This window comes from Notamacropus eugenii, chromosome 3 (assembly GCF_028372415.1).
Source record: "Notamacropus eugenii isolate mMacEug1 chromosome 3, mMacEug1.pri_v2, whole genome shotgun sequence".
NCBI classification, from domain to species: domain Eukaryota; kingdom Metazoa; phylum Chordata; class Mammalia; order Diprotodontia; family Macropodidae; genus Notamacropus; species Notamacropus eugenii.
In genome coordinates, this window is record NC_092874.1 from 94,441,696 (window position 1) to 94,455,335 (window position 13,640).

General features: G+C 41.2%; 1 protein-coding gene across 1 annotated transcript in view; it reads left to right on the top strand.

Annotated features, from left to right (window-relative positions):
* The first annotated feature begins 3,062 nt into the window (after nucleotides 1-3,062).
* The window catches only part of RHEB (Ras homolog, mTORC1 binding), a 61,682-nt gene continuing 51,104 nt past the window's right edge, over nucleotides 3,063-13,640 (top strand). Inside the window, exon 1 of the mRNA XM_072652178.1 lies at nucleotides 3,063-3,726. Coding sequence (XP_072508279.1) covers nucleotides 3,675-3,726 — 52 coding nt within the window. The 5' untranslated portion in view covers nucleotides 3,063-3,674. The remainder of the gene's footprint in view (nucleotides 3,727-13,640) is intronic.

A 13,640-nucleotide genomic window follows, 5' to 3' on the forward strand; every position in this document is an offset into this window, starting at 1 on the left:
TCTTTAAAAAGTGTTGCACTGAGTAGGGCAAAAAAAAACCCCAAACTCTCCTACAACTAATTTTCACTGATGCATATGTTAAAAGAGAACAAGATTTTCTGAAAGATGTAACAACAGAACACCTTCTAATTATTGATAGCAAGTAAGGCATAAAACAAAAAGACATGCTTATGACACACATGGGCATTTCCTGTCATGAAGGATGTCTAGCAAAACCTCCAAATTGAAAAGGGATTCATTGCAGAAGGTGAGTTCCTTAAGATAGTTCTGTTCATGAATGATACTGTGCTGATTATATCAAATTCACAAACATTAAAGAGCCATCTAAACAAGATCAATAACCACTTAACAGAGTTTGGCTTAACTATTCACAAAGAAAAAACCAAATGAATGAAGAATGTCCATTTTCTGGACTAAGACATATAGTCAGATGGACAAGCCATACAAGTGGTCTCTCAGTGGACAAGTCCTAAGTATAAACAAGATCTGGACCTAGAAACGAGTAGGCTGACTTTCATCTGGAAAATTACAGTGCTTTTTTAAATGACCCCATGATCCTCCTTGAAACAAAAGGCAACCATTCTTAATAATATCGATATCATACTTCGGTGATGCTGTGACTCATGGAGTACCAGTTTCTGAAGATTTCAAATCACTGATCATGCAAAGGACAATGGAGATATACTGTGGTAGGCATAAGCAGGCTATGGCATATGACTAACAAAGATCTATGCAGGGGAAGTGGTGTGAAGGTTATTGTCAGATTGCTATATAAGATGTAAAGAGAGAAGATAACTGATGGAAAATGTGTGTGGTTCGCTGGTATCTATAACATCAAGAGATCTAGAAGAAGCCCTCTCTTTCATGAAGACATGAACAAAAATTGCACAGAATGAGAAAATGTATTTACTGTATTTACTATCATTGGAGGGAGTATCCACATCAATGAATCACAAACACATCCAATACATCAGGGTATCAGAGAATATTTACATTTTAGGAGAGTGGTTCTCAAACTTTTTGATCTCAGAACTTCTTTATACTTTTAAAAAAATTCAGGACCCCAAAGAGCTTTTATTTATATGGGTTATATCTAGCAATATTTTTAAAACCAATAAAATTTTAAAATATTTATTTCTGTTTAAATACTTATATTTTAATGTAAATATTTTTATAAAAATAAATATATTTTCAAAAATTCATGCGCTGAGTGGGATAGTTTACATCTTTTTTCAAAATCCCTTTAATGTCTGGATTAATAGAAGACAGCTAGATGTTCATATCTGCTTCTGCATTCGTTCAATCTGTTGTGATTATGTTGTTTTGGTTGAAAAAGGTCTTACAGAAATATATAGCTAGAAAAGCAAACAGTATATAGGCAAATAAGTCTTAATATTATTGTGAAAATAGTTTTGAACTCAAGGATGCCCTGAAGGGTCTTGGGGACTCCAAGATATCTACACACTTTAAGAACCACTGCTTTAGGATAAAACATTATGGCTTTTGGAGATTTCACATTTTTGGCTTCCCTTCTTTTATTTTTTACTTGAATTATGTACTTGACTCATTTTCACCATGTGCTACATGAGAATATTCAGTTCAATCAATTTAATTCCACCAACACTGAGTATATACAGGATTCAAAATATTCTGGAAACGTCTAGTTTGACACAACAACTAGCACTGACTAGTTGGCAAAGCACTTTACAACGTCCTGAAAAATATTGCCTCCCAGTTGGAGGGGGGAATGGAAAGGTGTGATGGAGGAGGCCACGAGAGGCACAAAGTGCTTAAGGAGAGTCACACAAGGGAGAGATGACTGGACTGCAGACTCAGGACGTCTGAAGGACAGAGGCTGTTCCGACACAGCGGTCAGCACTCCGGTCCGAGGGAATGGTAGGAGGAAAGGCAGCGCTTGGAACAGTGAGAAGTCTCATCTAGTTTTGTAACTCCGGAATGCCCCTAGCACGCAATCCTGCACATAATGCCAGGTATCTTGAGGACAAATTCCCTGCTCCTCCCCGGCCTAAAAGGGAGGTTTGTACAAAGTTGGGGGTGCAGCGGAGAGTCCTGGGTCTGCAGTCGGTGACTCACCTCTCTGGGTGCCTCAGTTTCCTCATCTGTAAAATGAGCTGGAGAAGAAAATGGCAAACCACTCCAATATCTTTGCCAAGAAAACCCCAAGTGGGGTCATGAACTGCACAAGGTGTCTAATATTTTTCTTTAATTGTATAAGGAGGGGTGGGGGACACAAATGGGGCCCCGTCGTAAAGGTTCTTGCACGGCGGGTGGCGGGCTCAACTTGGAGTTTACTCGATGAGAGGTTCTTGCCTCAGGAAGCCTGGGGCGGCAGGGGCAGGGGCGTAGAGAGGACAATGGGGGACACACGGAGCCAAGGCTCAGAAGAGGGTGAGGAGGCCGCTGCGGTAGGCCCCCTAACGAGGACTTCACGGGGGCGCAGCCCGGCTTCTCTGTAAGTATTTGCTGTTCAACGGTGAGGAGGCAAGGCCCCGTCCTGGAGAACGAGGCTCGGAGGGGACTACGGCAGAAGCCACCTCCAGGTAGGCGTCCTTTCATAAGCCTAACGTGGCCGGGGCTAAGACCCACGTTTGTCGCAATCGTTATTCGTAAAATTATTAAACAGCGCCATCGCATCTCCTCCCACTTGCCCGCAGCCAAGTCCGGGTCTCACGCTTCCGCACGCAAGCCAGCTATTTTTACAAGACACGCAGCTAGCAAACGCCCCACGATCGAAAGCGTCCTTCTCGTGAGAGCCCCGCGCCTGGAGCCTTTTATGGACTCACCTGGCGCGCGCCGAACCAACCGCCCAGCATTCCTCTCCAACCACCGTCGCGCTCGCTCCCCTCTGCTCCGCCCCCTCCGCTCTCTTCTCACCAATCCCAGAGGAGCTCTTTTTCACCCCGCCCTCCCCTCTCGCGTTTCAAAGCCTACTAACGCCACCGGCGCCCCACCGCGCGGCTGATGCCAGGAATTTATTTTTAGCTCGGAGGTGTCGAGACCAACTCACCGCCCAGTCCTCCGGAACCGCCTCCTTTCCGCTTGGCTTCCCCTAGCCCAATGGGAGAAGGAGTTTCCGTCGCGTCATTGCTCAAGTGGGCGGAAGGGCGCCCAATCAGCGTTCGGAGAGAAGAAGCGTAATTAATAAGCGGCGGAGAGGAGGGGGGGTTGATGACGCAGCGAGTTTTAGTCGTGACTTTTTCTAGAAAACCTTAAGCAGTTTTTTTCCCTTTAAACCTAGCCCACCTGCCTTTGGGTGGAAAAGGAGCGGGCCGGGGAAGAACGATTGAGTTGGGGTGTATGTGCATGTATGCGTGTGGTGGTGGCGGCGGGGGAAGCCTGACACTCGGGTCACGTAGGGGAGGGGCCTAACCGGGAGGGAGAGGGTGGTGTCACGTGTGTGTGTTGTGGGGGGAGGGGGGTCGGTGTCTCGCGGTCGGTTCCGGGCGGTTGGGGGGGGAGTGAAGCGGGGGGAACTCAGGAGCGAGGGAGAGAGACCCAGCCCGAGCCCGCGCCAGCCCGCCCGCCGTCGCCGCCGTTTCTCCTCTGTATGTCGCTCTCCCCGGCCGCCGCCGCCGTCGTCTCCAGCACCAGCAGGAGCCGCCGCCGCCGCCGCGGTTGATGTGGTTTGGGCCGGGGCTGTGGAGTGTGAGAAGATGCCGCAGTCCAAGTCCCGGAAGATTGCTATCCTGGGGTACCGGTCCGTGGGTGAGTCAAGTCACCGATCTTGCCCCCTCCCCTGGCCCTGTGGGGGGTTCTTCTCCCGCCCCGATCCCCCCGGAGGCGGCCCCCGGGAAGTTTGCAGGCGCGGCGTGTCCATGTGCAGGGCGGGAGGGGGGGAGCCGAGGCCGCCTCCTGCCTCCACCCCCGGGAGGGGGCTGCGGCGCGTGTTTCATAACCGGGCGGCCCCGGCAACCACCATTTTGAGGGGAGAGCGGCGGCGGCCCCGGCTGGGGGGGAAGGGTGGATCCAGCCGGCCGTCCTCGGGTCCCTTGTACTTCCTCCCCGTCCCAGGGCCCGGGCCGCCGGGCAGCCCTGGGCTCCTTCCGCCTTTGCTTGCGTCTGGCCAGACAGGTGGCGGGGCCGGCCCGGGTCGGCCTCGGGAGGCGGGGTGGGAGGAGGAAGAGGAGGAAGAGGATGTGTCCGAGGAAGGGGTGGGTGTGGAAGAGGAAGCTACGGGGAGGGGGGGGCGGCGCGTGGTGGGTGGGGGAGGGCCGGGAGGCGCCGGGGCTCGGCCTGTCTTTTGGCCCCTTGCATTCCCACCCCCACCCACCCGTCCCCTGCTGCTTCTGCTGAGTTGTGGTGTTTCTTATGTTCCACGGACCCCTTCTGAACCCCACTGTAGAATCCTTTTATTCCCTGGCGACTGCTGGTAACTTTTTAGTTAGAGAAAACCTCAGGATTGTAACACAGATGTTGAAGAAAGGGGCGTATGGCCATTGTATTCTTAACAAATTAAGTGACCTGTGATTTTTCTTATATAAAGTGACCCTTGGCCCATTGTACTGGTTTGGAGCATCTTTGCAGGTCCCCCAAAATCCTTGCTAGATTAAAAAAAATTTTTTTTGATCTTGGGAACTGTTTGGACGCCACCAAATTTTAGACCTCTATAATGTAGAAACACCATTAAATAGGAAAAAAAATTTCTGGTATGTAGAATAATTAATTAAAAGTTAAAATCTCTAATTCCTGGAATGACACTAAAATTATTTTTTCCTTAGGCATATTTTAATGCCTAATACTTTAATAAGGTCAGATGATTGTAACCAGGTTGACTTGAAATATTTCAGAAGTTATTTTTAAAAAAGAAGTTGACATACATTTGAATCTAGTTCTGGAAGTTGCCATCTTCTCAATCAAAGAAGCCACTTGGTGATTAGGTGCTGAAGATCAGAAACCAAACACGTTTTCTGCCTTCATGAAATGAATGTTTTAAAGTCAAAATTTTATCATAGTTATATAAAGAGTATTCTCTGGCTTAAAAAAAAACTTTATTTGCTTGCACAGAGTTTGAGTTCTTTGCTTTACAATAGTAATATTGTCAGAAGAAAGCATATACTGGTTCATTTCTATACTGGAAGAACTTACCTTGGTGACCACATCATACTGATTTCTCTTCCCCCTTTTTTTACTCTACTCCCTCTCCATTGCTTTCTGGGTTCATTGACTAAGATATTCCATTCATAGTTATTCACTCCTCTCATCTTTCAATGAAAGTGCCCCTCCCCCCCATCATGGTGATATGGTTATTTCATAGAGACTTAGAGGAGGAATTGATTCTAGAAACCTGGTTTTCTTTCACTCCTAAGTGTGACTTTGGAGGTGATGCATTGCCTAATCATAGAAAAGTTGCAGCCTTAATGAATTCCTAAGAAAATCTTTTAGTACTCTTAGTACAATCAAGTCAGTCAAAGCATCTGCCATGTGCAGGGTACTGTACTAAGCCCTAGAAATACAAAAGGAACTTAGAATTTAATGGGAGAGAGAATGTGCAGACAACTATGCACAAACAATCCACTCTGAATTCTCTGAGAACTGGGGTTCTAAATTTCAGCAATCTTAAACACTTAGATATCTAAAACATCCTTGTTTGAACTCTTTCATTGTCATCCTCCCTTCTCTCCTGTTCTCTTCCCTCCCCCCCCCCCCCTTTCCATTTGAGCATTGATTCTAGATTCTGTAAATTGCATTATTGTTACCTGTAAAGTGGCTTCTGGCTAACTCCGCGTCCACCTTGACAGTCATGGTCCATAAACAGATGTATAGTCTGTTTTGGGAACCACCTGAAGTTGACATCAGAGAATCATGAAGTTAGAACTTAAAGCTTTTCTGACCCAGCCAGCTCTTTGCCCTAAAGCAAATCAGTGTCTGAATGATGTGCTTTTGAAGCTTCCCTTCCCTCTCTTTGGATCACAAAGTACTGAAGCTTCTACAGTATCTCTCTGGAGGCAATTTCAGGGTTTTAGCATGTTGCTGGTTAAGAACTTTATATCCAAAGGGATCTTCTGTTTCAATTTAATACTCTTTCCTCTTAGTTTTTAGTGAATATGTAAAGCCAATCTCCATAAAAACCCAGATGGTTTTTCATTCTCTATTCATGGCATTTGAGAGCCTACTGTTTTGTACAGTACGAGGCACTATGAAGAATACAATAGGAGCTGTAAGACCTGTTTTCTGTCCCTTTTCATTTTTGTCACGTCTCTGTGGGGACAATCTCCAGTTTCTCAGTATCCTTTTTCGTTTGATGACTGAAACTGGATTCACTGTTCTAATAAAGTTCTGATTAATCCTAGTCCTTGCATTTAACTTGTATGTTCACATCAAATATACAATTGCTATCCTATGTAGCTATTCTTGACCACGACCAACAAAAAAATGTGATCACAGTAAATGTAATTTTCATGTGGCAACTATACCAAAAATAGTTAATATGGACTTTTGGGGATTCACTGACATTATTTGCTAATGACTTCATACCACAGAATTAACAATAGTATTTATTACTATTCTGTAACACAGCAGTATTAGCAATAATGTAACATTGATTAGGAGTATTGCTTTAGGAATACAGGTCTTTTTAAAGGTCAGGTTTAAGTAGGCAAGTTAATTTCCATATAGTTAGTAATGACTTTGTTTTTAAGTTCTATTGTTTCTTCACGGATTGTTAGTAATTATAAGGCACATAGGTAATTTAAACATTGCCTTTTTTCTCTCCAAAGCTAACAGCCATATCTTAATTATTATATTTGATGTCTTTTTCTCAGTCCTCATCCTTTTCTACTTAATTGTAGCATTTGATTCTCTTGGCCACCCTCTCCTTCTAAGTACTCAGTTCTTACCTGTCAAGACCACTCCTCATTCTACTTTGCTGGATCATTAGCCATATCACTTGCCATAACTTTGGGTATATCTCATGACTGTTCTGGGCTGACTTTATATACTCTGTAGTCTTATCAGTTTCTATCGCTTCAACTATAATTTCTAGGCTGATGGCTCCTGTATTTAAAAATTAAACACTGATCTCTCTTCTGAGCTCCTGTTGGACATTTCAAAGTGCTTTTCCTGTAGACATTTCAAATTCATTATGTCTAGAGTAGAATCCCTTTTCACAACTTTGTTTCTGTGTAGAGTACTAATATCCTTCTAGTCATCCAGCTTGTTATACTTGAATCTTTACTCTCATTCAGCCTGCATATCTATTCATTTGCCAAATCTTGTTATTTCTGTCTCTCCAGTATCTCTTAAATTTGTCCTTTTCTCCATACTAACACCACAGTTCAGGCCTTCATCTGAGAGAAGGCGACCCACTAGTGCTTACTGTTTCTACTGTTACAAGCTAGGATTTCATTCTAATGCCCTATATGGTTACCACCATAATTCAGGCCATGATCATCTCTTGACTTGTCTGTTGAGATAATATTATCTCTGTCTTACCCCAGTTCATCCTCCACATTGCTGCCTTAGTGATTTTTCTAAAGCATGGATCTGACCAAATACCCTCCCTATTTAATAAATTTCAGTAGCTATTCCAGTAGCTTCTTATTGCCTCTAGGATTATTGCCTCTAGATTTTTGTGTAGTCTTTAAAGCCTTTCACAACTTAGTCTTAATCTATCTTTCCAGCCTTGTTATACATTACTATAAATAAGTCATCTTGCTGGTCTTGACACAGTGTACTCTTATTTGCCCTTGGACTGGTCTCCTTTGCCTATAGTATACTCTCTTTCTCACTTCCACATCTTAAAATTCTCTCTTATACGTAACTTTTCTGACCATACCAAGCCTTTTCTGACTTCCACCCCCAGTTGCTAGTAATGCTTTTCCTCCAGCTTCCCTAATACTATGTATGTTGTATATACTTATATGTACATATTGTGTCTCCAAATAGACTAAGTTCCTTGAGCGCAGGGACTATTTCATTTTTGTCTTTCTATTCATAGTACCTGGCAAGTAAGTAATAAGGACTTAATAGATGCTTGTTCGTTGACATGTAAAGTTAGTTTTGAGGTGACCTAAAATTGTGGCTTTCAGCCTGTGCTTAATTAGTAGGTGCCAAATTTGCCAACCATTTTTAGTACACCCAACTATTCTAGTACTCTTTCAGAATTTGACATCCTTCTAAGGGTGTTACAGAGAATGATTAGAAACAAAGCTTAGCTTATTCTTTGGATTTATGATCTCCCTTATATAGGTACTCCAACCTCTGTGGAAATTATTTCCCCTTTCCCTCCTTAACTCTTCCTTCTACTAAAAAAAAGTAAAACAAATGGATAAAGCGTATTCATGTTTTTATATAACTCATTCATAGAGATTTCACCTAATGTATTGGAAACCTTTGTCTGGCACTTTCAACCATTTTAACTGCTAATAAAGTTTATTAGAAGAAATAATTCACAGAAATGTGAAAGATGGGGTCAAATGTAGTTAAATGCTTTTTTGCTTAATTCAATAAACATTAAGTGCCTACTGTGTGCCAAGCACTGAGGTAAGTGCTTGGGATTTAAAAAGAGGCAAAAGATAGTCCCTGGCCTCAAGGACCTTATGATCTGATGAAATATTTGCCCTCTCTCCCTCCAAATTACTAAAATTATTAGCTTGCAAAGAAGGCCAAAATGAATCCGATTGTAAGGGAAGCTGGGAGTAACACTGACTCATTGGGCATTTTAATAGGGCCAGTATTTTTACATCATACAGACTCTTCTGAAGTTACTAGGTGATTGAAAAGTACTATAATCTAAACTACCAGCTTCTCTTTATCATAGAAAAGATCCACTAACTTGAAAGTGTTTCTAGAATCTCTTCAAAGTGTCTTATTTCTCATATTATTCCATATCTTTCAGTTACATATTTTTAAAGTGCTGAATGATATTTGGATGCCCCTTATATAACTTCAGAGTGGATTTATTGGTCTTTATGCTTTACACTTTATGTGTAAAAGTATGTGTTACAGGAAAAGTTCCACAGCCAGACTCTAGTGTGTTAATAGTAATCATTAATATTTTTCTGATTTGTAGTGTGCTATGATAACAGTTATCTCATAGTTTCTTTGTTTCTCCCATGATTTCTTAATATGTCATTTGTGGGACAGCTCTTGGTATCACCAGTTTTTCTTTTGTCATAAAGAAAACTGTTCCTGTAGGCTGTGACCTTTGGTACTAGATCTTAGATTTACCCAAGGACTAATCAGACAAATAGAAATACAGGCGATACAAACAGCAGTGTTCTGAAGGGCTAGAAACATTTGGAGTTGGTGTTTGTTTTTTTATTGAAAACTTTCTCTGAACTCTGCCAGCAAAATATTCTTTACGTTGGTTGGTTGGATTTTGAATGTTTTATTAGATAGTATTCATCTGATGTTTTTGTCACTACTTTAGTTTCTTAATGGGGAACTGAGAAGATACTGGTATTACGTTACTTAATATGTTTACCTTAACACAACAGTTCCATCCTAGCTGACTCTTTTATGGTAAAAACTGGTCAAACATAGTGTGCCATATTATCTACCTAACTTCCTTGTTGGTATCTGCCAAACTTCCTTTGACTTAATTGTTTCCCTCCTACCCCTCTTCCCTCACTTCTGGAGTATCCCCAACCCTTTAGAGGAGCCTTATAGCAGTATGCTAGAACTTTAGCATCTCAGCCCAAAGTGCTTAAACTTCAAATGTTAAACTTGAAAAGGAACTTCTAAATATACTGCTTTTAAAATAATTGCAAATCATTTCTCAGTAACTTCATGTTCATTTTTAATAGCAAGAAGAAAAAATTAAAGAAAGGGGGAGAATTGGTATCTCTAAATTTTAGGTAACTTTAATTTTACCTCTGACTTAAATGTAACTCTTGATAAAGATAGGTGGTTTCAGTTAATAAAAACTTATTAAATTCATTATGTATTTGATAAAGTGCCTCACTGTTCTATTTACTTGGAATGTAAAAGAGAATAATCTCTGCTCTCAAGAAACTTAGATTCTACTACCGTTTGGAGAGTGCTTTACATTTTGCAATGCACCTTTATATATAATTTTCATTTGAGCCTTGCTAAAACCTTGTGAGATAGGCAGAGGTATGTGAAACTACTAACTCAAACTACTTGAAGTACAAACAACTTACCTTATGGCAAGTGTTTATTAAGTACCTGTTACATGTACCAGGGATAAAAAATAAATAAATGTTTATTGACTGAAATACTAAAAATGATACAATCTCTGCCATCCCAGAGCTTATATATGGGAAGAAGGGAAAGGAGATAAAGATATTCTCACATAAATACAACCTATACATAAAGTAAATATGTAATAAATTAGTTTGTGATCTGGGGAAGAGTTGGGAGTTCAGGAAAGGCTTTTTGAAAGAGTTGATTTAAGCTGAGCTTTGAAGGGAGTGAGGGGTTCCAAGTGAGGAGAGTATATTCCAGGCCCCCATGTGTGGGGCCTATCTAAAGGCCTGGAGGAGAGAAATAAGGTTCAATGTAAAGGGAACAGCAGGTTAATTGGTACATGGAGTGCATGATGGCTGCAATGGGCAGTAAGCCTAAAAAGAAGGCTTCATGGGGCATGTAGATAAAAAAGTGAAGACAGTAGACAATTGAGCAGCTCTCACATTTAATTGTATGGACAGCGTATGAGAGAATTCTGCTAAGGAATCCAGAGCCAGATTCTCAGCAACTTTAACTTTGGTCTAACCAAGGAATTTGGTATGTGTATACATACATACATACATACATACATACATACATACGTACATACGTATAGTAGTGGAGTACCACTGAACTTTCTTGAGCAAGGTATAAATTGTCCTTTAGGAATATCGCTTTGGAAGCTGTGTGTATGGAAGAAGAATTGAGAGTTGTCAAAGAAAAAAATTATTAATGTTTCTCTATAGCATAGGCACAGACCAGCTAGAATTTTTTTTATTAATTTAACTTTCTTAATTCAAGTATTTCTAACTTAAGGAAATGTCCAATTCAACATAGTCTCTTTATGTGCCTTCTCTTCATCTAATTTCTCTATATCCTTGGCCACATTTCTCTCAAGACAGTTCTCAGTAACATAAGAATTGTGAAGAAAAATCACGTTAAAATAAAGTTTTAAATTAACATTTTAGAACACTGGTTGCTAACAACAATCTTTTATCTTTAGCTAGAACTACTAAGTTCTTTGCCTGACCACTCCTCTCAGGAATTGAAAGGGTCTCCTTAGAATATTCTGAACTAAAAAAGGTGTTGAGGGGGAACTTCCCTCTGAATGGAAAAGAGGGTAATTCTCTACTTCTCTCAAGATTTTCATGACATTTCTCTGACTGGTTCTTGCTCATCCTGGTGGTTCTTCCCTTGATCACCCCTTCTCAAGTCTCCTTTGTTGGATCTTCAATATCCAGGTTATAACTCCAGCCTTGAGTGCCTCCAAAGGCTTTGTCTTGATTCCTCATCTGTTTTCCCCCTTTCCTTTTTTGGCTTGTTGATTTCTTCAGCTGCTTAGATTCAGCTAACTTCATCTTTTTGCATTCTAAGTGCATAATAGTGTCAGATTTGTTGACTTGGATAAGTCACAGGCAAAGGCAAGGTTCTTAACGATTTAAGGGGTGCTTCTGTTTGTTTTCCAAATTTCCGTTTTCCTTAATCCTTTTGTTCTTGACCTAACCTACCTTCCTAAGGGAAAATGTCTGGAAATGGTTTTTTAATTAGAGAAATATTTGTTTCTTGATTACTTATAGAAAAACTGAACAGGAGGTTTTCACAGAGAAGCTATTGGGTATCAGAAGACCAGTTAAGAGTCTATGACTATATCCTAGGTGAGAGTTGAGGAAGGCGTGAAGTACAGTGGTGGCTCTATAAGTGGAAAGGAGTGGATGGAAGAGATGTTGAGGTGGTAGAATTGCCAACAGGTACGTAGTATGAATATCACCGTCATGATTATTAAGATGAGGAAGTTGAAACAGAAATTGTGACTTGCATATTGCTGCCTAGCTTGTTTCTTGTTAGAGCCAAGACTCAGACACAGGTTTTCTGACTCCAAATCCTGTGTTCTTCCCACAAAACTCACTTTTTTTGTACACTTTTTTTTTCTGCAAAGGTGAGGAAACTGAGGCTCCAATCAGTCAAGAAACTTACCCAAGATAAGATTGCCAGTGTTTGTCAAAACTGGGGCTTAGTCCCGGGCTCTTTTGTCCCTCAGTACTACTTAGGGATTTCATTAACTTCCATTGTTTCAATTATAATTTTAATACTGTTGACCCTCAGATCTGTTTATCCAGTCCTAACCTCTCTCAACTTCTAGTCTCACATCTTGAACTGCTTATTGGACATTGAACTGGAGGTGCCGTAGACATCTTAAACTCAGATACCCAAAACAAAACTCTTTCCCTCCAAACCTTCCCCTCTTTCCAGTTTTCCTGTTACTATTTAGGTTACCACCAGTCACCTAAGCATGAAACCTTAGGTTTCATCTTCAGTTCTTCTCTCCCACCCCCTCCATATCCACCCTATTACCAAAGGCTGTTGATTTATCTCCATAATATTTCTCATGTATAACTCCTTTTGTCCTCTCACACTGCCACCACCCTGGTGCAGGCCCTCGTTCCCTCATACCTAGACTGTGGTTATTTTTAATAGTGCCTATTTATTGATCTCCCTGCCACAAGTTTCTCCCCACTAACATGCAGGGCTGATTATGTTACCCTGCTACTCAGTAAACTCCAGTGGCTCCCTATTATCTCCAGGATCAAATATGAAATCCTCTGGCATTCAGAGCCCTTCAGGACCTGGTCATTTCTTATCTTTCCACTCTTCTTACATCTCTTTTCCCTCCCTCTACCTGCTCTTTAATCCAGTAATGCTGGCCTCCTTACTATTTCTTGAACAAGACACTACTCTTACTGGGAATTTTGACCTTCTCTTTGCCTTCTAGCTTTTTTCAAGTCTCAGCTAAAATCCCACCTTCTATTATAGGAATCCTTTCCTGATGCTCCTTGATTCTAGTGCCTTCCTCTATTGTTTATTTCCAGTTTATCCTGTATCTATTATTCATTGTTGTTTGCACATTGTCTGCCCCATTAGATTGTGATCTCTTTGAGGACAAGGACAATCTTTTCCTTTTGTATTTCCATTACTTACCAGGGTGTCTGATATGTAGTAGGTACTTAATAAGTACTACTTGATTGTCTAATTCTGACTTAAAGCCAGTGTTCTTTCTGCCTGTTATTCATCATTTGCTATTTCAGGCTCAGTTAATAGCTCAGAACAAGAGTTCTTAATTTTTATCTGTCATAGACCTATTCATCAGTCTTTTGAAACATATGGATGCCTTCTCAGAATATTTTATTAGAAATTTTACAATTGAAGAAAATGCAAAGTTTAATTAGAGGTTAGTCAGAATAAAAACGTAATTTTTTTTCCCTATCCAAGTTCATAAACCCCAAAAATTTGTTCGTGGATCAGTCTGTGGACCCTAGTTACAAACTAATGATCTTGATCATCCCCCTGTGTATCACCATTTCCCCTATCCCTGACTCCCCCAGTCATGCCAGGAGATGGCTGGCCAGGAAGTGCTTGCTACATGGCAGTTCTATAAAGGTGGAGGTTGACCATCTGTCCTGTCACTGGGTCTGTTCAGCAATTGTCATCTGTTC